The sequence below is a fragment of the Naumovozyma castellii genome, chromosome 4 (genome assembly GCF_000237345.1).
Source record: "Naumovozyma castellii chromosome 4, complete genome".
NCBI lineage: Eukaryota > Fungi > Ascomycota > Saccharomycetes > Saccharomycetales > Saccharomycetaceae > Naumovozyma > Naumovozyma castellii.
In genome coordinates this window covers 176,402-199,927 of record NC_016494.1, presented here as the reverse complement: position 1 = coordinate 199,927, position 23,526 = coordinate 176,402, and the positions used below count along the sequence as shown (strand labels likewise).

At 36.3% G+C, this 23,526-nt stretch overlaps 12 protein-coding genes and 2 non-coding genes across 14 annotated transcripts; 6 read left to right on the top strand and 8 right to left on the bottom strand.

Moving 5' to 3' along the window:
• Positions 1-168: 168 nt before the first annotated feature.
• On the top strand, positions 169-1,782 carry NUP53 (FG-nucleoporin NUP53; the record flags this gene model as incomplete). Its single annotated transcript, XM_003676001.1, has 1 exon — positions 169-1,782. One exon carries the CDS (start codon positions 169-171, stop codon positions 1,780-1,782), a length of 1,614 nt encoding a protein of 537 aa, XP_003676049.1.
• Positions 1,783-1,869: 87 nt separating this feature from the next.
• Positions 1,870-4,059, bottom strand: RIM13 (Rim13p; the record flags this gene model as incomplete). The annotated part of the gene is made up of 1 exon (XM_003676000.1): positions 1,870-4,059. One exon carries the CDS (start codon positions 4,057-4,059, stop codon positions 1,870-1,872), a length of 2,190 nt encoding a protein of 729 aa, XP_003676048.1.
• Positions 4,060-4,314: 255 nt separating this feature from the next.
• NCAS0D01020 (uncharacterized protein) lies at positions 4,315-5,904 on the top strand (the record flags this gene model as incomplete). The annotated part of the gene is made up of 1 exon (XM_003675999.1): positions 4,315-5,904. One exon carries the CDS (start codon positions 4,315-4,317, stop codon positions 5,902-5,904), a length of 1,590 nt encoding a protein of 529 aa, XP_003676047.1.
• A 120-nt stretch (positions 5,905-6,024) lies between these two features.
• Positions 6,025-6,753, bottom strand: TPP1 (polynucleotide 3'-phosphatase; the record flags this gene model as incomplete). Its single annotated transcript, XM_003675998.1, has 1 exon — positions 6,025-6,753. The coding sequence occupies one exon, from the start codon at positions 6,751-6,753 to the stop codon at positions 6,025-6,027; it is 729 nt and encodes a 242-aa protein (XP_003676046.1).
• A 609-nt stretch (positions 6,754-7,362) lies between these two features.
• AIM36 (Aim36p) lies at positions 7,363-8,121 on the bottom strand (the record flags this gene model as incomplete). The annotated part of the gene is made up of 1 exon (XM_003675997.1): positions 7,363-8,121. One exon carries the CDS (start codon positions 8,119-8,121, stop codon positions 7,363-7,365), a length of 759 nt encoding a protein of 252 aa, XP_003676045.1.
• Positions 8,122-8,156: 35 nt separating this feature from the next.
• Positions 8,157-8,741, top strand: MRPS8 (mitochondrial 37S ribosomal protein uS8m; the record flags this gene model as incomplete). The annotated part of the gene is made up of 1 exon (XM_003675996.1): positions 8,157-8,741. One exon carries the CDS (start codon positions 8,157-8,159, stop codon positions 8,739-8,741), a length of 585 nt encoding a protein of 194 aa, XP_003676044.1.
• A 173-nt stretch (positions 8,742-8,914) lies between these two features.
• Positions 8,915-9,286, bottom strand: ATG16 (Atg16p; the record flags this gene model as incomplete). Its single annotated transcript, XM_003675995.1, has 1 exon — positions 8,915-9,286. One exon carries the CDS (start codon positions 9,284-9,286, stop codon positions 8,915-8,917), a length of 372 nt encoding a protein of 123 aa, XP_003676043.1.
• Positions 9,287-9,456: 170 nt separating this feature from the next.
• On the top strand, positions 9,457-11,700 carry CVM1 (Cvm1p; the record flags this gene model as incomplete). The annotated part of the gene is made up of 1 exon (XM_003675994.1): positions 9,457-11,700. One exon carries the CDS (start codon positions 9,457-9,459, stop codon positions 11,698-11,700), a length of 2,244 nt encoding a protein of 747 aa, XP_003676042.1.
• A 154-nt stretch (positions 11,701-11,854) lies between these two features.
• On the top strand, positions 11,855-11,927 carry NCAS0Dtrna2A. The gene has a single exon. It is a non-coding gene; the product is annotated as a tRNA-Ala (tRNA).
• Positions 11,928-12,232: 305 nt separating this feature from the next.
• Positions 12,233-12,907, top strand: HLJ1 (type I HSP40 co-chaperone HLJ1; the record flags this gene model as incomplete). The annotated part of the gene is made up of 1 exon (XM_003675993.1): positions 12,233-12,907. The coding sequence occupies one exon, from the start codon at positions 12,233-12,235 to the stop codon at positions 12,905-12,907; it is 675 nt and encodes a 224-aa protein (XP_003676041.1).
• A 307-nt stretch (positions 12,908-13,214) lies between these two features.
• On the bottom strand, positions 13,215-18,131 carry DNF3 (aminophospholipid-translocating P4-type ATPase DNF3; the record flags this gene model as incomplete). The annotated part of the gene is made up of 1 exon (XM_003675992.1): positions 13,215-18,131. The coding sequence occupies one exon, from the start codon at positions 18,129-18,131 to the stop codon at positions 13,215-13,217; it is 4,917 nt and encodes a 1,638-aa protein (XP_003676040.1).
• Positions 18,132-18,493: 362 nt separating this feature from the next.
• INP2 (Inp2p) lies at positions 18,494-20,515 on the bottom strand (the record flags this gene model as incomplete). Its single annotated transcript, XM_003675991.1, has 1 exon — positions 18,494-20,515. One exon carries the CDS (start codon positions 20,513-20,515, stop codon positions 18,494-18,496), a length of 2,022 nt encoding a protein of 673 aa, XP_003676039.1.
• A 163-nt stretch (positions 20,516-20,678) lies between these two features.
• On the bottom strand, positions 20,679-20,752 carry NCAS0Dtrna2V. The gene has a single exon. It is a non-coding gene; the product is annotated as a tRNA-Val (tRNA).
• A 985-nt stretch (positions 20,753-21,737) lies between these two features.
• On the bottom strand, positions 21,738-23,354 carry MSS11 (Mss11p; the record flags this gene model as incomplete). The annotated part of the gene is made up of 1 exon (XM_003675990.1): positions 21,738-23,354. One exon carries the CDS (start codon positions 23,352-23,354, stop codon positions 21,738-21,740), a length of 1,617 nt encoding a protein of 538 aa, XP_003676038.1.
• Positions 23,355-23,526: the final 172 nt, after the last annotated feature.

Here is a 23,526-nt window from a genome sequence, read left to right as displayed (position 1 = left end):
CGTGGACAAACACAATCGTATTTTTATTAATACACCTGACTCTTTTAAATACATTGTCGCGAGAGGTCAATTGTTCCTTTGCTTGAAAAAATCAGAAGTTTAGTCGCTTTCCTTATCGATCACCAGTTCAGCCTACATATCCTCCACCTGTCCCTTAAGGTAAACACCATGTTCGGATCAGTGAATAGTAACAATAGATTCAATAATGTTTCTATATTATCGCCTCAACCACCATTAGACCAGCATCAGCAAGTGCAACAGCCTGGCTCTGCACTACAACAAGCGCAGCAACAACAACAACAACAACAACAACAACAACAACAACCACAGCAACAACCACAACAACAGCAGTATCAACCACAACAACAACAACAGTATTCTGCATACACTTCTAATTTGAATCAGCAAATGCTATCCCAAGATGGAAAAAATGTTTCCTGGTATAACAACCCCAAGAAAAGAGTATTACCGCAAGGTATAGTGAAAAGAACTGTGAGAGGTAGAGCTTCCTCTCCTGATAGAAATCAAAATTCAGACGGTACAATAAGTAAAACTAATCAATCTGGATTTAATAGTCTGTCATTTGGATCCAAGAAACCTTCTGATTTGTTTGATCCACTACAGAACATGAAAGGTACAGATCCTAATAATGGTATATTTACAGATTCAAATGAGGCACCTCCAATGGTATCTATTCATGATTGGCAAAGAGAAGATGAATTTGGTTCTCTACCAATTTTACCATCACAAAAGGATGGCTTGTTTGCGACTAACAATCTAAATAACATAAATGACAGTAGAATTCAGAATAACAATAATAGTAATAATAATGGCTCTGTATTTTCTAGGACGACTCCTGCAACAGCAGATAATTCTAAGCTTTCTGTCAATGCATTTGATAAAGATGAAAAATTCAATAATATTTTCGGATCACAAGTTTTAAATAATAATGTTAATCAAGTAACCGAACAAGATCAATCAAAAAATCCGGTACCACAATCCAATGAAACTGCAGTGGTGGTATTTGGGTATCCTGAATCTATCTCAAATTTATTACTTACACATTTCTCTCATTTTGGTAACATATTAGAGGATTTTAACGTATTAAGAACTGCTTCAGGTATAAATGTATCTGCATTGAGAAACCATTCAGATCCAAAGACAGAAAAGAAATATCCCATCTTTACTGGTGATGGGTGGGTGAAAATCACATACGATTCACCCTCTGGTGCCTTACGTGCCCTTCAGGAGAACGGTAATATATTCGCAGGTTCATTAATAGGTTGTGTACCATACACTAAAGCAGCAATAGAGCAGCTAGCGTCCTGCAAAATTGAAAAGAATGATAACATTGGTGAAAGCAACATTTCCCCACCAACCCCGCACACGCCGATCTTATTGGATAATTCGCCAAGTACACACAATATAAATATTGACGATGGAAGTAGTACCATCGCAAATAGTAGACTTCCTAAGGAAGCAAGCCTGCTAACCTCTTCAGAAAACGATGAAGGAAAACCTTCAGCACTTTCGACTACTGACAAGGAATCGTCTACAACGAATGGTAACACGTTATCATTTTCAAATAATCCACGTCGTTTACATATTAAAGATGGGAAGTCATTGTTCGTCCATAATACCACGACTAATAACAATGGACTCTATCAACATTTGGAATCAACAATGCGCCAAAAGGAAAATATGGATAAGCAAAATAAGAATAAAAATGGAAGTATACTACATTCTGTTAATAATTGGTTATTCGGTTGGAATGATTTGTGAAAAAGAAGCTTTCGGAATATTTAGCTACTTGAAAATGTGTATAAATATTTTACTTTAATAAGGAGAAGGATAGTTAAAAGCATTTATTTATCTAATATGGTCTGTCTGTCTATAAATGATTTTCTTCTGGCTTCCAATCAATAACTGGAAAGGAACTTCAACTATCTTACCATTAACTGCAGTATCGTCCTTCTCAATAATGAGAACAACCAAGGTGGATGTAGTAATTTGCAGATTATCTATAGCTATGCCTCCCAGGGAAACTGGTTCAAATGTTTCTTGTTTATGTAGGATTTCACCGGTTTCTTCATCAAATACGTTACAACGGACACGTAGTAAAGGCGATTGAATTATTGGAACTATTCGAATAAAGCAAAGGTTATTCGGCACAATATCTAAATGGATCTTTACTCTATTGCTGTCTTCGTTCCAACTTTTATGGATTGTTTCCTGATAAGGCAACCCACCATATTCTTTGTATATCCGTTGCATCCTGATATTTACATTTTCGTTGGAGTTTGAAGTGCCAACGACTAGATTAAAGTTGTTGGATATGACTGCATTATAACTTGAAGTTACAACAGTATATTTTTGATTTGTCATTAAGGGGACGTTTAACTTCGTGTATTGTCCTTGTTCATAATTAATATCATACAGAATAGGTTTTTTGAAAGACATATCATGGTCAATAAATAATTGTGTATTTATTATATCTCTTGAATCTGCAGCAATTAATTTTAAATTGGTAAAAACAGTTTCATTAAGCGGTGAAGTTAGTTCAATTTCAAATGTGGGGTTCTTATAGTAATCATGTGATCCCAATGGTCTGGCCTTTCTATCAGAGGGGTTTGGTATGTCAAATTGTAAACTTGTAAAGATTTTTTTTTCTAGTTCTCTGTTCATGGTAATAAATGAGGAATTCGAATAATAGTGTATTGTGAATGAGTTTGTCAATGAAGAATGACAGAGATATGACTTCTTTGAATTGGGGGATATCTGAAGCTTCGATAGTTGCAATCCAATGTCGACAGCTCCTTCAGGTTTGGTACTATGAATATTAAATAAGAATAATTCAGTAAGATCTTGCGGTACCTCTTCAAGATACGATATCCAGGAAGAAGAAGAAGAAGAAGAAAATGCTGCTTCTGTGTTTGGATCATTTAAATGAGCTTCCAGTAAGATCCAAACTTCTTCGGTTTTAGTGGATTTATTCTGGATGGTAAAGAACGGTCTACTGAAACATGAATCAAATTTGTTGCAAGCTTCCTTGTTATAAAAGAAATGAAGTTTCTTTTCAATTCCAAAAAGAGCGTTTGGGTTCCAATTTATGTATAACTGATGGAAAATACTGAGGAACTGACTTTCATTGATTTGGATATGCAAAGTAGAGTCCAATGGGTCTTGTAAATGCAAAACCTTTGCATCATGATCAGCCCCAACGATAGAATAATCATGATTCTTTAGGAAAGGGGGTTGTAGCTCGGAATCGTCTCCACCAGTACCCAATGCGAGCATGGAGATATTGTCCTCAAAATATTGAAATAGTTTCTTGAACGACAAATCTTTCACAAAATGTATTTCCGGTAAATATCCAGTTAGTCTAAAAGTATCTAATACTACATTTGAGCCAGTTGTAGTATATGAGCCAGCAGTGAGGAATAAATAACCAAGTTCCACAACTTTAAGGACTTTATTTGGGCTTTTCATCGTCAACTGGAATGTATCGTTAGCATGCGTCGGTATTAATGATGCATCAACGGTAACTAATCTATTTGATGCACCGTTGAAGTGGAAGTTCATGTGATATACATTTGGTTGAATTTGTCTAATAATATTTAAATCCATTTGTCTTCTATGCATATTTATAAATGTTGCAACTAGCGAACAATCAGTAATATCCGGGCATTGTTCAATTCCCAGAAAGGCATCCTCTGTTTCTTGCAATGGCTCATTTATAGGAAATTTCTCCCGCAAGTGTGGTGAGACCCTTAGGTTGCATTTCGCAAGGTCATTCCATGGGATAGGAGCAGCTTCATCAACACTCACCGGCGGATAGAAAGATTGGCCCACCTTGGAAGTAAGCCATAGAAATTTATCTTTTTTATTATGGGATTTAATGACAGCAGCTAGTTTCAGAACGTTCTGAATGAAGTGTCTATCATCAGACAGTTTTGCATGCGTTACCAATATGCCCAGTTCATGCTTCAATTTCACTGGATCTTCATCCTGACAGTATATCTTCTTCAGTAGTGTGTTATATCTCGACCAATAGTCCATTAATTGACTTCTGAGCTCCTGAGACCATAATGTTCTTCATGTTAATTGTGAACTATTGTTATATAAGTAATTAGGGTTCGCTGACTTGAAGAAAATCCGAACTTATGCGGTTGTTTCTCAGAAAAAACGTCACAAGCCCTAACTGGATAATCTATTATATATTCCTTTACTTCAATTACGTTGCCAAAATGGATGATACCCAGTTCGCATATGGTCTTTTCACACTCTTGGGAGGGACAGTAAGCATCTCCAGGAATGCAGTTCTCTCAGAAATGGAGACTAATAAGCTGCTTTTTAGGTGGGAACGTCGTGGCTCTTGGTGCAGGGACTCCGTATCTCTATTCATTCTTTGCACCACAACTAATGGCTAAATGTCAAATACCAATCTCCCAGGCGAGTAACCTCGCTCTAGCATTGAACATCGGTAGTTCTTTGTTAGGATTGCCGGCAGGGATGATTGCTGATAAGAGTCCCAGATTATCTTGTTTCGCTGGTGCCGTTTGCACATTTACCGCCTATTTGATTCTCTGTGTATGCTACCATAGTGAGATAAGTAATGTGCTGTTAGTGGAATTGGCCCTTGGATTGATTGGGTTTGGGTCCGTTCTGGGTTATTACGCATCGGTAAAGTGTTGTACTGTGAACTTCCCCAATTATAAAGGTGTTGCAGGCGCCTTCCCTGTCTCGTTATATGGATTATCTGGAATGTTTTTTGCTCTAGTTTGTAATAAGCTGTTTGGTGACAATATTGAAACTGTATTCAAGTTTTTGATGTGGTGTTGTTCAAGTATGATTTTGCTTGGTGCCATGACATTGGAGGTATTTGAATTGCATGAATATAAAACCATAGACGAACCTCCTATTGATATTGAAAACGGATTGCAGCCACCTGTACATATCGATAAATTGACCGATTCAGGCATGATTGCAAATACAGATGCTACGGTAGGGCATTCGGAGGAGGCTATTATGTCGCCGAGACCAAGATCAAGTTACACTGGAACACCAAAGGAAACATTGTCCGTAGAACCTAAAATTGCATTTGAAGAACATAAGTTGGAAACATCAGCAAGCGAAAAACCGTTGTTGAGAACGATTCTACAACCCAAATTCATCACTTACTATATTATATTTGCCATGTTGCAAGGGATAGGTAAAATGTACATCTTTTCTGTTGGGTTCATTGTAGATACCCAAGTGAATTCTCCTCCTTTGAATAAATTTAATTTTGATGCTGATGGTTTACAATCCTTACAAGTGTCTTTGATATCCATGTTCTCCTTTGCAGGCCGTATCTCAGCAGGTCTAATATCAGATCTACTAGTCAAGAAATTTAAAGCTCAGAGAATCTGGACTATTTTGTTGGCTGCATCTATCATGTTATGTGCATCAATTCATCTATTGGAAAAAAAAACTATTCCTGATGATATGCAAGATATGAAGGCGTTGAAGGGAATTTTTACAATCGTTTCCACAGCAAGTGTCATGTTTGGGTACGCGTTCGGAATTCTATTTGGATCATTCCCATCAATTATCTCGGATTCGTTTGGCTCCAAGGGCTTCAGTACAATTTGGGGATTGATGACCACTGGTGGGTTAATAACCGTCAAGATATTCATTTCCATATTAGGAAACGAAATGACAAGTAAAACAGTGACTGGTGAAGCTTCATGTCTGAAGGGTGTATATTGTTACACTAATACTTTTCATGTGAATTCCTTATGTTCGATAATTTCTATTGTGATGACATTAATATGTATTGCCATTCCTTATTATAGAAGGAACCGGAAAATTGGCACCTCCACCATGGATGAATCATTTATCATGGGGGCAATTCAGGAATAGGTATTTATCGTTTCTCTATGAGCATATTAACTAACTAGCATATACATTTCTCTTCTAAATATTCTAATTATGCATTTCAAATTCATTTCTCAACAGAATATGAGTTGAGTACTAAAAAGATTATAAGAATACCTCCTCTGGTAATTTAAATGGGACGTCAATTTTTTTAGCAAATTCTTTATCAGAATCGCTGAAATCGTTAGGTCTCCCAGCAGCATCTCCACAATAATATTTCCAAATTACATGCACCTTTTTGTCCATATTTTCCTGGAAATCCTTTAAAAATTCGTCAAACATGCCAGTTTCTGGTTTTCTCATCTTTTCGAATATTTCAGGAGTTAATAGAGCGTTGTTGTTATCAACTTTTTTGTTTATTATGGGGAATTTCATAACTTTATTATTCTTAGGAGTAGCATTCTTAGATTTAGGGAATAGGGAGGCAGGTTTCTTTGGGGATGCATAAATCCATAATCTATTCAAAACTTGATTTCCTATATCAGATTTGCTGATTTCCTTCAATACAAGCTCAATTTTATGTGTATATTTTAAGCAACTTTTAGAAGTAGGTGGGACCGACACTACACCACCTTGGTTGGAGAAAAAGACCAGCTGAGAATCAGGATCTGTAGCTACGATCTGTTCCAATGTCTTGATGGTATCCTTGCCATTAAATTGCATAAATTGCCAGTCCTCAGCTGTCCGACCAAACCTTGTATTGGGTGTCTTTGGTTTAATTATGGTATGGTCTAGGTCAAATCCATAAATGTTAGCTTTGTCAATGATCCCAGAAGGAGGAGCCCTTGGTGAAAACTTTATCAGGTGGGGTAGAACCGTCAGTTTATGGGACATAAGTATATAGTTTATGAAGGAAAGTAGAGTTCAAGTTCTTGTAATGCGTAGAAACGATTTTTTATTTTTCATAATGAGATTATTGGCTTTGAATTTTTATAGAGATTTGGACTATAGATACTTAGGGTCTTATTATCCTTGAAAAGAATAAAAAAGTAGATTACAATATCATTTAAAGGTTTAAGTGTGTTAAAGGTTGTTGATCAGATTCTTTAATCTAGTGAAACAATAGTGTCATTTTCTGTGCATTATGTAATTAAAATATACTAAAACTTTTCCATCAAATTGTAAGACTTTCTTTCTACTCTTGATCCAAAGTCTGCAATTTTTTTGGCTCATAATAAACTTAGCCTATGCCTCTACATAACATTTGGTTTCATCAGTTTCAGTTTAAATTAAAATATTTCAACTTCATAAGTAATTTCAATTTTATTTTAGTTGAGGACAAGCAAAGCTTCAAAGTTAACATAATAAAATAAATAAAAAGTTAATGGATTTAATATTGGCATAAATGTACAATACATACTCATTTTGTTCGTTATTTTATTTACAAAAAGAAATTCTTCCTCATATCCAAACTTGTTGGACTATTTTGGGTTGGTGGAACAGTCAGATTATTATCACCTTATTAACTCCCTTAAAATATTTACAAAGATCGGTATCCTCCTGAACTTTGGGAACCCATAATTTAGATAAAACTGATATCTCACTTTCAAATTTAATGGCATCCTCAATATTTTTTGGAAAATTAACAACGATCACCTTTTTCGGTGAATTTAGAACTTCTTTAATATATCGCCCCAACAACATAGACTGCATGCCAGCTGGTAAGTTATCCACATATGATTTCTCTCCATATTGATTGTACAAATCTGTCAATAGCGCTTCATATCTATCATCTTTTAGCTTCCTAAAATAGTCCACGGCATCCTTAGCATCAACAAAAGTTGCTTCATCGCCACCATCTTTATTGGTCAACCGTTTGGCATCAGCTACGGTGTTCACCAATGCACATTGAATATCAATTTCACCTGGTTGATACAAGGTAACTTTACGTCTCAAGCCACTCATAACATTTTCGTATTCTGCTTCCGTATAATTTGTCTTTGGTTTATTTTTATCTAAGGTCTGCACTGTCTTCACAAATATATACGTACCCACTATGGCTACCAAGACTATATTTCTAAACTTGGGGAACTCCTGTTGAACTTTGCGTTTTGGCTTTGGCTCCTTCATGTCTTGTTTTGTAGTGGAAGAGTACGACCGACCTTTCATGGGAATTGTGGCCAGTTTAGCAACTGAACCTCGACACAATAACATACCACTCACCTTAGAGGTAAAACACTGGCTAATACCTGTGCGTAGCATCCTTACTTATTCAACTTTTGTGAGACTGACTCTTTATGTTTATAGTTAGTGGGCCTCCACTGAAATTTCAAACCCCGATAACAATTCTTATTCTTATAGAAACTTCACTATTAAGACAAACTCAAACAGAGGCAAAGAAAGAACAGCAAATAATGTCCCTTAGTAGGTTGGCGAATACCTGTGCCCATTTACAAAACTGCTCTCAAGTGAGAACTACTCTCACCTCTGTACCTTACACGAAACTACAATTACAATTTGCATATGTATTGTACAAGCAAGGGTTCATCTCCTCTCTACAAAAAGGAAGTAAGAAGGGCCCCGATCAAGAAGAAGTAGAGGTGACTCCTGATAATATATCCACGAGGAGACTGTGGGTGGGCCTCAAATACAGAGATAATAAACCAGTATTGAGATCTTGTCAACTGGTTTCGAAACCCAAGTTGAGAATCAATTTGAAAGTACCAGAAATGAAGAAAGTTTGTTCTGGACAATCTGTCAGATTGATTAAACCTTTGCAACCAGGAGAATTGATGATGGTTCGTACTCAGGGGACTGTCATGGATATAAATGAGGCAATCTCTAAAAATTTAGGTGGTGAAATACTTTGTAGAATTAAATAATCGATACACATTCATATTTTAAATAAAAAACTCTGTAAATAAACGATCATCTCAGCTTTCCTTTGCTTATCGATAGTCCTCCATTGTCCCTTTGGAATTGTAACGTCTGTCACATGCGAAGACTCAAAGCGTATAGCCAAGTCTATATCTGTCACTGGGTGGAAAAATTAAGTTTAGACAACATCCAGCTTAGCATTCATTGTTTCTACCTCCTCTTGAACCTTTGCTAACCATCTACTTACCAACTTATCGTGTTCCAGAGTCAGAGCATTCAATTTGTCCTGCAAGACGTTATTTTCAATGTTTAAACTCACTAGTTCATCATTCAACTTGTAGTCTTTCTTATTCATTACCGCTATAATTTCCTTCAGAGACTTTATTTCCTCCTCTTTCTCTTTCAACATCTTTTGCAGCTGTTGAATTGCCTGGACAGATGTGGGTTCGCTTCCCTCAATAGAAACAGTAGTCACATCCTCGAACAGCTCTTGGAACCGTGATTCCCTAATATCTCTTTCAATGAGTCGTCCAATAAGGATGTCCTCCATAAATAATATAACCAAATGTGTTTCTTTGTCCCTTTGTCATTCAATCACTTTTATGTTTCAAGCCATTAAGTTACTTCGGAATGTCAAATCGTTCCCTTAAAGGCTTGTCAGTCAACTATAGCAAACAACTTCAGAGGAGGAACAAAGACCAAACAAGGTGTTAGGTTACTATGGCGTCTAATGCAGAGTCCAACATTATAAATAATCAAGAACAACCGACCGGTGGTTGGAGAACATGGCTGCCATACCGTGCTACTGCTGCTACATCCACGTCACAAGAGGAACAATCCGCTGCCAATGTAGATGAAACGACACCTGAAGAGATAATGGACCAACAGAGATGGTATAGTAATGTTTGGAACAAAATATCAGAGTATAGAACTGGTCCAACAGATAGAGAACGATTAATGATCAACTCTAACGCAAGGTACTCTCAATTAAACGTTCAACAAATATCATACTTGGAAACAGAATCCATTAAATGCATAAAGCAAAGATCACATACATGGTGTTGGTATGAAAATTTGACAGGCTTGAACGTTAAGGATTTGGCCTCATGGACGGAACGAAATGGTGTGGTCAGTGTTTTTGGGACTGGGTCGGGAAAGTGCCCTTTACCTTTAAATAAATACCCTATGGAAACCCATCCTGGCTATCACGTCTACATTAAAAACTCCACTATCTTGCCTGCAGATTCTCCTTTGGAGATTTATCACAATATGCCATTTAAGACCAAAATTGCAACTGCAGTGAAGGATTATTATAATTTCTCCCGAGAAAACCATCTCTATTTGAAGAAGGATACTGTTTCGCCATTAAAAGAAAGGAAAATCTTAATAATATCAATCGTAGGATGGTTGCCTGAAAAATACGAAAGATCATCTATCGGGGAACAAAGGACAGCTCAATATCTTTGTAAAAAATTGGCACAATCGTTACAGTTTGAAGCTCCATCAGAGATAAAATCTTTGTCCTTTGAATGTCCCTTAGATAGTTCAGATACTATGACAGTTTTAAATGAATGCTTAGAACTAATAAGCCATTGGAATGATCACTTCAATGAAGTGGACAATGTTTTCTTTATTGGCGTATATCATAGTGTTCCCTTAATGATATTACTCGCCAGAAATATCTTGGAAAGAGCTACTGAATTTAAAATTAAAAAGAATACCAATATTGGGTTACTTGCCATTGAATCATGTTTAGGCGGGTATCGATTCTGGGATCACAGTACTGATTTTACAACAAGTACGGAGGAAGATAACAAAAAGATACAACAAAATAGAGAGAAGCAATTGTTTCAGGGGTTAAGTAAGAATGAACAGGAAGTCCTTTCAAAAATTAAATCATATAAAGAAATAGGTTCTGCTGAATCCAAATTAATTCAAGGAAATTTGAACTGGTTGTTGTTAAATTGGGATTCTCTTAGATTAACATTATTTGGGAAATTATATGATAATTTTATGACCATTACGCAAAAATTGGCTATAGATTACAAGCATCCTAAGATTATTAGAAACATTTGGTGTAATGGGAAATACCTCTCCATTGACACTAGAAGACCTAATGACTTAGGCATACAAGACATCCATATGAAGTCACCAAATTTTGAGGCAGAGATAAAGATCCCTAAGGAGCGTAATTTTGAAGTCACATTAATGAATAACCTAATATTGACACAGAACTTAGGGAAGGAAGAATTTATTCCAGTATTGAAGCTACTTAGCCCTTTTTTTATTTCTAGGTCATTTAACGAAAATACAATTTCACCGTCCATGAGGAAACAAAAGCAAAATGATTTAAAAACTTGGTTACAAGAAATGGATGATAAATGGGGGACTGTGACCGTGACAGATAATTATAACGATGAGTTGCCTGAAAATTTAGCATCAGTGTATAAGTTTTTGGAATATTCGCATTACGAGAGCTTAAAGTATCCTGATCTAATCCAAATATATGATGATATTTATGACGATGATTCCATGTATAGAACCTTTATTCAAAACACAACACTAACCAAGAAACCCTTGACTATCCAGGCATTAAAGGTATTGCCCAATACCTCATCTCCTTCCAGTATTTTAAGCACAGTCAACCAATACGATCTAGTGTGGAAATTTCACGAGGCTCTATCGAAATTCATTCAACTTCGAAATCTGCCAGAACAAGAGGGTATCAATACTGTTGACTTTTCCATTACATTAGATACCACATGTTGGAAACAAATATTTTCAGATGATTCCAAGTTTAATAAGGATAATACTGAAGCTATTGCCAGAGTTATTCAGATATGGGAAAAATACCAAGATTGGAGTCCACCAACAAGAGGGTTGAAACAATTAAAAAATATACTTAGTGTTCTCTCCCTATACAATACTCCTTCAAAACTCGTAAAGGATATCCAACGGAAATAAAACTAAATAAAGAGCACTTATAGAATATATGTAATGGAATAATGAACTTGCAATTTAAGGAAGAACAGTAATACTTCTTGAAGATTGGTAGAGTTTCACGTTACCCCTATTTGAATGTGGGAAATCCTTAAGTTACAAAAAAACAAGAAAAACTGGGCGTGTGGCGTAGTTGGTAGCGCGCTCCCTTAGCATGGGAGAGGTCTTCGGTTCGATTCCGGACTCGTCCATTTCTTTTTTTCTTCCAAACCAAGAAGAATATAACTTTGTAGTAATATTTGATATCATAAAGTTGACCTACTGTTTATTATTTAAAACGTCCCCACTATACAGGAGCGAAATTATCACTTTGGTCCACCAAATGCGATGTGCCAAGTTTTGCGTCGTTGCATTTTCCGTTGAAGAAAATGAAGGTGGTCAATGAGAAATGAAAATTGACAGAAGTGGAACTGTTGAGTGACAACCTGTTTCTATAATAAACACACATACTTGACACTCTCACTAGCCTACCTGCGAAGGAACACTCTTAGCAAGTATGACAACCTACACTGAAGAACAGGAGAAAATTGCATTGGACGTCATATCGAAGGACAAACATGCATTCTATGAAATATTGAAGGTAGAAAAGACTGCAAACGACAATGAAATAAAAAAAGCATACAGAAAATTAGCTGTGAAGTTACATCCAGATAAGAATCCCCACCCCAAGGCGAGCGAGGCTTTCAAAATCATAAACAGAGCATTTGAAGTTCTAAGCGACGTGGAAAAGAGACAATTATACGATCGAATTGGGAGAGATCCTGATGACAGAAGTATACCATCAAGTACAGCCACTGGCTTTAGTAGAGGTGGTGGTCATGCTCATGGGCACCATCCAATGGGTTTCGAAGATATGTTCTTTGGACCTAGATTCGGTCATCCGGCTGCCGCGGCTGGTGGGCCTGAAGACATATTTGATTTCTTATTTAATATGAATGGGGGAATGAATGCACAGGGAACAACTTTTTCGTTTGGTGGTCCAGGTGGATTTAAGATGTATACACAAGGACCAGGACATACTTTTGCAAGACATCAACGACAACAGCAACGTCAACGTCAACAACAGCGGAATCAGCAAGATGGCATAATAAATTATGAAACATTAAGAGTGTTATTACCGTTGATAATATTTTTCCTTCTACCGATATTAGAAAGATTTCTGTTTGGTTAGTTTTTGACCTCTCTATCTAATATTCATTTTTTTGCATATCGTTCGTTTATGACACCTTTGCAATTATTCGTACCCTCCGCGTGTCCACATGAAGAACATTTTAAATATATAGAATTTTATAACTATTTTAACTTAATACTTTCCCAGATAGTTAATTAATAAATCAGATAGACCCTTCATTATTTCGTTTCTTGTTTCTTGTTCAAATATAATACTAGAACACTTCTAATTCATGCATGTTGTAATAATATTAATAGTAATATAATCGTCATATATAAATTGTCTATATCTTCAAAATAAAAAAGAATTATTCCAAATCCTTCATTCTTTGTTGTATAATTTCTTCGATATCTTCTTCAGGTTCGCTTTTCAAACTAAATCTTAATTTTTTCGATAGTTTTGATGCAATATTAAGAGGTCGCTCTGAACTACTCTGAGAATCCATGGATTGCTTCTTGATTATTTTCCCACTTGGTAAAGTTTCATATTCTTCTGGGTTATATTTGGAAAAATTACCATTCATTTTGGATTGTACATTTAACGGTACCTCTGCTTTCATGGTAGTTTTACTGAACACTTTTGGATTACCTTCCCTTGTACCAATCTCCATTTCCTCATCAGTATAAGAGCCTGATCTTGAATGTGCCGTCAATATTTTCTCCTTATATCTTTTGAAAGCATTCGGATCATGTTCCCAAGTCCATCCTTGCTTCATCTCATTATATGCACCCATTTCTAATTTTTTCCTAATTTCACTCTTTTGTTCAAGTACAGAGAAAATATCAGCATCACTAGGCCATATCATTGTCTTAAAAGTCTGATATACAATGTCAATGGTAATTGGTAACACAGCTAATACAAAACAGGAACACCACCATGTAATATCTTTACCAAAATGATAAAAAAAACCATACGGAACATCATAAATTACATCAGAACGATTAAGAATAGGCAAGGCACAACACCAAACAAGCCAACCACCACAAGATAAGATAACAGAGGTGAAGACAACCCAATTACGATTATTCATCTCTATAAATTGACATTTAACATTTACCAATGCAACAATTGCGGTAAAGTTAATGACACCCAATGGATACATGGTATGATCGGATAATGCAGTTTCTCCCCAGATGATTATATTTAAGAAGGTTATCAGTAATGCATATGCAGCTGCCTGAATCACCCATTCTCCAAATATTATAAGATTAAATCCTTGAGATAATCTCCCCATCGAGTACAATTCTGGAATCGTTAGCAAAGTCATTGGCTTCAAATCTTTTTCAAACATTCCGATACATAAAACAGGTAAAGAGGTAAACAATGTGTTAAACATGGATAAGGACCATGGTTCGTATAACGATGAACCTGAAAACATGGTGTATCTTTGGAAAATCAGTTGGGTCAAATAAAATGTTATTTCTTTGAAGAAAGTGCAGAGAATGAATTTGGCCGTTCGGATATAATTATATCTCCCATGAACTAACAATAATTTTAATATGAACCTAAATTGGGCAATAGAGTAGTCTGCTGTTCTAGAAGCTTGAAGACCTTCTTTCCCACCTATACCTATACCAATATCCGCTGATTGGATCATTGCAATATCGTTGGCACCATCTCCGATTGCTAAAGTGACCAAATTCTTATTAGAATTTCTAATGTTTGTAACCATTAGCGATTTTTGAGAAGGAGAAGCTCGACAACAAATTACAGAATCTGTTTTTGTACACAACTCAATGAATACGGACATTAAAGTTGGGTTACCTTCAAACATAGCCAAGGTTGACCCATCAATGATGATAACACAATGCGCAACATTACCAGAATCAACTTCTTGCGAGATCGCATTCATCTTCGAAATAATATTTTCATCACCCTTGGCCAAAATCACAACTGTTGAATAATCATAGATCAGTTTACACGAATATCCAATATTGATGGCTGTCTCTCGTTTATCACCAGTTAACATCCAAATTTTTATTCCCGCCCTTCTTATCTTTTCAATCGCTTCAGAGACTCCTTCTTGTAATTTATCCTCAATAGCTGTAGCACCAAGAAGTTGCAAATCTTGTTCAATTTCTTCACCGACTTCGGCAATTTTACTCTTACGGTTTGTTAACGATATTTTGGCATCATGATAACGATCTTCCCATTGTTGATATTCCTGAAGATCAACCCATTTGTAACTATACACTAGGGTTCTTAACCCTTCTGTCGAAAATTCATCAATGGCTTGTATCGTTTTTTCAATCACGTATCCATCGTTTAAAAGCAAGTCGTCACTCCCAATATATTCTAGCATTCCCTTCTCTACTCTAGCGTCCTCTGTTGAAACAGGTTTCAAATAATGCTTAGCATTGGGTTTATTTCCTGGTTTTTCTTTATTTGAAGGAGATCCTAGAGATAATCTTGGCCCGTATTTTTCCAACTGTTGCTTGCTTAGTGACTTTCTACTATTAAGAACGACTTCATCAATCTCCATATCACTACGCTTAACATTATCTAAAAATTGATCGATAGAATCAATAGGGCCTTCATCTGTTCGCCTGTTTCTTGGAGAAAAGCTACGGCGCATAGCTTGTAAGGATAAACTTGGCTTAGGGTTGCTTGACAAAGATGTCTTAAAAGAGTTTCTTGGTACGTCATCATAAGCCATTCGCTCAAGTGACTTTCTTTGCTCAATAACCAGGCCTGCCTCCAATTCCTTACGCTCCCTGGTATTTCTATTGATATCTTCCATCTTCTGATATGCTAGGTCACGATCTTGTAAACGTTCCAAAATCATATTATCTGCACCTTTACAAATCAGAAGAACTTTATTCGGTTCATCTGGGGTCTTTACTAGTACTGACATCCTTTTTCTTTGAGAATTAAAATCAATATAATTTAAAATTTGATAATCCTCAAAAATAGGTTCGTTCTCAAATCCATCTGGATACGTCTTTATCGTCAATACGTCAGCATTTTTATTTAGGACCACGTACCCAAGATCCCTTGCCGCTGTAACTAAAGCTAACTCATCCGGTGATGATGATTGATATTCAATGACATCTTCTCCTCCTTCAGGGAAGTTCGATTTCTTTGGCAAGCAGGTATGGCATAATGCCAGCGATAGAATGAAGAATTTGGCTTTTTTTGCAAATAATGTGTTCGGGTTATGTTGAATAAATTGAATCAGGTCAAAAGATGTCTTAATATTATCAGGCGCGTCACTTGTTCCTCGTGAACTTCTGGAAGGGTTCGGTGTTAAATGGAGATCTTGAGGATATAGTGATCTCATACTAGGTCTTCCAGTATACACTGCTGACGAAGTACCTTTATATTCAACCGAAGCTCGAAAATTAGGAAAGTTCGTTCTTGCATCAAGCTCAGTAGATCCTTCTGTCTTCACAAATTTATCAAGTAAACTCTGATTTTCTAAGGATACAACATCAATATCGCTATTGTTGCTATTTGGAGACCCCTTATATAAAGCATTGCTGCCAAGATCAGTACTGTGCAACCAGGAAGATCCACATATAGAAAATTTTCGAAATATCATCTTATTGTCCGTTAAGGTGCCTGTCTTATCACTGAACATGTAAGATACTTGACCCAATTCTTCTAAAATGGTAGCTGTTCTAGATTCACATGGGGTATTTGTCTCTGAATGGTACATATCGATATCCCATTCCATCATTTTACTTTGCATGGCCTTTATAATCTCCATAGTGACGTACAACGACAGAGGAATAATTGTATTGTACATGATAATAAATGACATAATTGTTGGAGCTGCACCTGCATCTTTAGTCAGTAAATACCATGCTTGATTTTCGTCAATAGCTTTCTTATTCTGAAGGACATGTCCCAAATATGAGAATAAAGAAATTACAGCAACCACAAAAACCATGAATGTAATAATGATGTTAATGTTCTTTTGTAACTTCGGTGCCTTAGTACGTGGATTATTCAAGGCGTTCATTCGAATCTTGGTTTCCTTCCCAGTATAGATAACCATACCAATAACGTTGTCAGTATTTCTAATTATACTTCCGCGATATGCAACATTATCTGGACCAACTGGATACTTTTTCAAAGAATTATTATTATTATCCGTCAATTCTAAGTTCCCTTCAAAATTATACAGGTCACTATTTGGATCTTCAACGGTGATTAAGGCATTTATATTTGCCAAACCCGACGCCGAGCAGGCTAGCTTATTCAGTTCAGGATGCGGCTGTTTCACTTTTAAATTAGTCTCACCATCCAATGCCATTGTCTCCACAAAACACTCATTATTGTCTCCATCACTTGTTAACACCAAAATGTCTGCCGGCACCCAATTATCCTGCTTCAGAAGTACAAAATCACCTACATGTAGATTGCTCCATGTAGTCTCCTGGATTCGTACCCCATGCCGCTCCTCTAAAAATGGGAAATTATTAAATTTCGTATTCAGATAATCTGTATTACTATCATTCGATAGATTATCAATATTCTGCCTTGACGGCAGTTGTGCATCATCTGGCATTGGTTTGTTACTAAACTCTTTAGTTAATATGCTACATGTCTTATTATTTTCTTCTTTATCTAATCGATGTCGTCTAAAATCATCCCACGCTTCTCTTGCCATAGAGATCCCCATAAATATACATAGGGGTACAATTGTCGTGTAGGTACCCGTTGTGGACCAGCCTGGAATCATTTGAAGTATTGCTACAACAAAGAAGTAAACGTTTGCTACTTTCGAAAACTGGGCATACAACTGTTTTGGAAAAAAGGAATAAATAGTGTATCTCGATGAAGTGATATTATTATTACAGTAAACAGAGGACGTTCTTTCATCTATAAGAAGCCCAGCGTTTTTTTTATGCTTTGTATTTGTATAGCGTTGAAATTGAGCGACGGAATGATCCAAAGATATAGGTATATGTCGCCCATCTTTGGAACGTAGAGTTCTCGATCGATCTAATAGGAGATCCAACAATCGCGTCAACACGCTAGGTAATTGATTGTTATTTTCCACTTCAGCGACATCTTCGTCATCATCAACTTCAAGATCCTCCTCCAGAACATCAAAATTATTTTCATTGGACCCCTCGGGGATGTTTCCTAGTTGAATATCATCATCATTACCAGCTGAAGTATTGGATTTTCCTGTAAATTTATCGTAGAGGTGCTTATTAAACATCTGAGTTCTTAGCGAGCCAGCTCGTTTTCTATTGCCATCTAATGAGGTCATTAAGTACAGAATATTATATTAATTATCCCAGGCTTTTTAAATGCTGCCTTCTCAATATCGAAGTTTGTTTATTCTTTCAAAAATGTGATTTTATTAATTGGCTAGAAAAACAAAACGTACACTTGAACGCTTCACCAATCTGCAACAGATACCTATACACCTCAAAAGATATCCAAAGACTCAATTCTTTTAAATACTAGTCTTAGGTCGAGCGAAAAATATGGCAACATGATTATCATTGATTTCAAACATCACGTTAAGGTTAATTTTGGCGCTATGTGAAATTGACGGCTCATGGTGCGTGGGTTTATATATTAATATTAATGCTAGATAAAGAATATTCTATAAAATGTTTGTAAGGACTAATTTTCCCTAAGGTTCTCAAGTTCATAAATTATTGGGATGCACTCTTCATTAAGCGGATAATATTTTTGATTATCATGAAGAGGTCTGCCCTCATTGGACAACGAGTCAAATCGTGCTTGATGTCTTAGCAGTTCAATCGATTTCTTCGTTCGCAAGTTTTCTCTACTCTTTTTATTTTCTATCGATAACTTTTGAATACCCTCATCAAGTCTTCTTCTGAGTTCTTCATCTGATAACTTATCTAAATCATATTTATGCGTGGGAGTGTCGGTTTTGATAGGATCATTTCTGTTTATGTCCATATCATCAGATACTACAGGGATATCGCATTTTTCACTGAGGTCAACTCTACGCTTCGTGAGGTGTGGACTCGTTCTAAAAATATCAAGATGGAATCCTTGCTTGGAACCTGATGGAGTCGACACTACAGATGATTGTCCTAAATGGTGAGTAATACCATTTTTAAGTTTATGGTCGAACAACGTTTCTTGCAAAAGTTTTGTAATCTCATTCAATTCGTGTATAATTAATGACCGCTTGTCTTCTGATATATGTTCCAAAGATGACGCAGTTGTCAATTGTTTTTCAATCATTCTCAATGACGTCAACGTGGAGCATATCGACTTTTCTTGGTGAGTGTTCTGTACTTTAGTGATCGGTAGCCCAGTTGCGAGATTTTGCAGTTCGGTAACCGATTCCAGTAAGTATTCGTAATTTCCTAGGTTTGATATTAAAGATAATATTACTATGTTCCAATTTTCCAACTCTTTTGAAATTTTCCACATGAAATACATTCCAGATGGATTCGTTTGAACTCGAAGGGTAAAAAAAATTTGGGATAAAATGTCTCCACCTGCACCTGTAACAGAATTAGTAGATATACCCACCTCCCGCTGAGTAGATAGAAGGCAACAAAGAACAAATCTTTTTAAATAATGGGCTCTAAACGATTTGCCCTCCATTGTTATACCCACATCAAAGATGGACCAGAGCACATCTGACATGTCAATGCTATACATTCCACAGTATTTTAATAGTTCATTGGGATTACAAATTGGTAACAATTCTTTAACAAGATGTTTCATACCAAAATATAATTGATCTAGACTTGACGCTAAAAGGCTCTTTAGTGTAGATATTTTTTGAAGTTCAATGGAATGAAGATCGGAATCATTAAAACTCACTGACAGATGCTGATGAATTGTTTGTTCCTTTAAACCTAGGTGGAACTTGTGCAATAATTCATCCAATCTTTTCAAAGAATCTAAGGTCCGCCGTAGAATTTGGGTACTTTTATACTTTATATGTTGTCGGTAAAACAACTCTTGTTGTATTGCTAAGTGACATGATATTAGTGTTAGTATTATAATACTTTTAACAACTCTTGATTTTTCCAATGAATTATTTGTAGCAGCACGGTGTTGAAGATGCCTCAATATCTTATAGCTTCTTAACAATGTGGGGAGATAATTAAGAGTTCTATGAAACCTAAATTTTTCATTCATGTTTGAACACTCTAATATACCAAATTTTGTAGGAATTCTATTGCTCATTTTTCCAGCGTTATACGATTTAATGTCTTTTCTTAATATTGGCGATGGCTTATTAGTTAAAGAAAATCTGGATCCATTCATATCATTCAAAAAATGTGAGGTAACAATCAGATATTGGAACTCTTCCACAAACTTAGCATCGTATTTAGATGGATAATTTTGGAATATCTCATTGACAATACCATCCCAAAAATCATACTGTTTTGGTAATATCGATCGAAATAAAGGTGAATCCACAACTCTAGGAGTCGATCCATATCCGGTCGAAGTAGTCCAATTAGAAAGGTTCCTCAGCGGACTAAAAACACGGAATGAGTCACTAGAACTGGTGTTGGAGGGACTAAAGCCATATTTCGCAGACCGAGTTGTCTGTGATGAACCATCACTTTCGCTACTGTGTATTCTCCGTTTCTCCGCTGTAAATATCTGCAAACCCGCCAGATACGGGGTCCCCTTTGCATCCATTAGTTTTAGTTGCCAATAGATTATTAATGCTAGGTCGAAGTGTACTCAATTGTTCCTATAGAACCGTTATTAACCAACAGGAACTGCAACCATTGTATCTGAAATTTCGAGATCATTATGTAAACAAACCATCGCGAAAAAAATTAAACTAAAAAATTAAATTTGATTTCGCCCAGGATCGAACTGGGGACGTTCTGCGTGTTAAGCAGATGCCATAACCGACTAGACCACGAAACCTATTTAATTGGAAATTTTAAACAAAACCTTTTCTCCATAAAGGAAGTTTCTTACCTTCAAGATTTTATCATAACTAAGCATCAACACACTTTTGTGACAGTCCTCATTTTTCATTAAACTTATTTGAAGACTGTCAAAGAGGTACTATTCACTTTGAATAATGTAGTAGGGATCGTATGAATCAATTGAGTTCATTAAAATACTTTAACCAAGAAACACCTTCCCAGATTATATAATATGAGCAACATCATTCATTGGACATTTTCAATCAATTGGCCTAGCAACAACTTGCTGTATGAGACCAAAAAATTCTCTATTGTGTATGCAATTGGGGAAGAAGGATTTTGGTTTGAGTGGTTCTCTCGCCTTCCATGAGTTGAATTCACAAAGAGACGGAATACCATTGTGTATGTATTAATATAGAATGATCTAGTTAAATCAACGTTCAACTCAGTACATTCATGAATCAACAACTCCAATAGTGTTTCAGGGCTAGGTTTTCCTACTACCCAAAATAAATTCGTGAGATGTATGATCATGGACTTAACGTTACTGGAACGGAAACTTTATCAACTTATTTCGTCGTTGAGAAAAAAAATAACTGGCGTTATGTCAGTAAGAATACCTGTTACAATTAAAATTACAATTAGTATTACATATAATCTATCATCCATTTTTTGATTGGTATGAAGAGGATGTGCATTTGTTTGGCATCCATGTAGTGCTGTTGTTTATATTTTTGCTTACCAATATGAACCATTGTTTTCCTAGTTCCTTTACCAAAACATAATAGGCCTTAATGGGGTCCTATCTACATTTCATAAACTTTCCATTTAACATTGACATGATATGATTAAAAGCCTTTATGATCTAACTGAGAGAAGGGTTGATTGTATTGGTACACCATTTAGAGATGGGTGACCATCGATATTAAATCCCTTGTTCGTTCAAGATTCGTTCCTCATATTGGGTTGATTGAAAAGGCTTACTCTCTAACGCCCTCATCACTTCTTATTCTACCGTGTTCCTCAGTTTCATTAATCCTAGATTTGTGATCTTTATTTTCCACATCCTTTATCAATGAAATATATTGCTGGTAAACATTTTGTTGGGAAACAGCACTATCACCTAATCGATTAAAGAAGGATGAAGTCAAAGGACTAGGATTAGTACAGTCCGACTTAGCAACGGTTTTGGAGTGTGATATCGTTTGAAAATTTATTCCATCTTGTTCCGGTCGTGATCTAGAAGTTAAATTACCAGTTACATCACCTAGGCCATCATCGTTATCAATACCACCTTCGTTTGAATTTATAATAGGTGAGGAATAATTTATCCTATTATTTGACGAAGGTTGGCTGTGTAATTCAACTGACTTGTTCACACCGATACCACTCTTCAAGTATGGTGAAATATTAGGAGCAGATTCATTTGGAATGTTTGGTGTATTACCATCCATTTTTGGATTATTTGGTTTGTTCAATGTTACATCACCCTTCAGGTAAGGCAAGCTATTTGTAAGAGCTGATTGATCTGGCATATTTGATGTATTGACATCCTCGTTGGAGGACTGGCGGTTAACTGGTTGTTGGGAGGTGTCGGTACTTCTTGCCCCAAGATGAACTGGCGACCTGGAAACAGGAGGAGGACCAACAGCGTAAGGATAATGGTATACAGGTGGAGTGCTGATCCATTTAGCATTATTTTGGGGTCCCGGGTAGTGTATTGGATAGGGCATATTGTGTTGTGGAGGATGATACACATTGTTAAAATATGGGACGTAGTGTCCTGGGTTATATCCAGGCATCTGAGTAGGTCCAGCAGGATTCCAATTTGCAGTGTTATCATTATTCGGGGAATGACTACTTGTATTATGAGCATTAGCAGCTGTTGGATGTTTAACTCCAGCGAAAAAGTTTGGTGGCATCATATTTGGATTCATCTTCATATTGCCAATACGATTACCGTCTCTTACTAAGGGGGTAGGTAGCTGATGCATTACTTGATATGGGAATTGTGGAACCATTCGCAGATATTGAACATTATGAGCATTTGTATGAGATGGTTGTTGCAAATTACTATTATGCTCAACAATATGTGGTGGCCTCGTTGGAGGTGTAGGAATAGTGTGAGGAATCTGTTGAGCTTTTGCTTGGTATAAGTGCACCTCTTGCTGGTACTGTTCCACACTCTTATCTAATGGTTTCATCATTTCCCACCATTCCCCAAGAAATGTTTCTTTAGAATCTATCAACATTTTTGATGGAATTAATCTATCCCAATTAGCTTCCATTATTAACAATGGGTCCCCATGGAATGCTTGAACTCGTTTAAAGTCACCACCAATGGCCAAGCCAAATGGGAGACTGACTTCCATTATAAGAGCTCTTGCAGCATCATAACATTTGTTAACAATGAAGTAATTATAAATATGGGCGTACATTAGTTGACGAGGGCTCGTTGCAAAGGCATCGGAAACAAAAACGTAACAATCTGTAATTACTTGAGGGTCATCATCAGTGGTTTGTTCATTTTGCTTACCGTTATCATCATTTGTTCCATGTTTGCGCGGTATTTTGTCTCGTATTCCACCGGGAAGCATTACAAGCCTTATGAACTGCTTCCTAAAACCGTATAGGATTAGATGATTTAATTTGTTGTTAATTCCGTATCTTCAAAAAAGACTTGAACTTAAACTCGGTAATATTATACTAAAAAGATATATATTACTGCTAAATGCCGTACAAAACTGTAGAAGTTTTAACCTTTTCGTT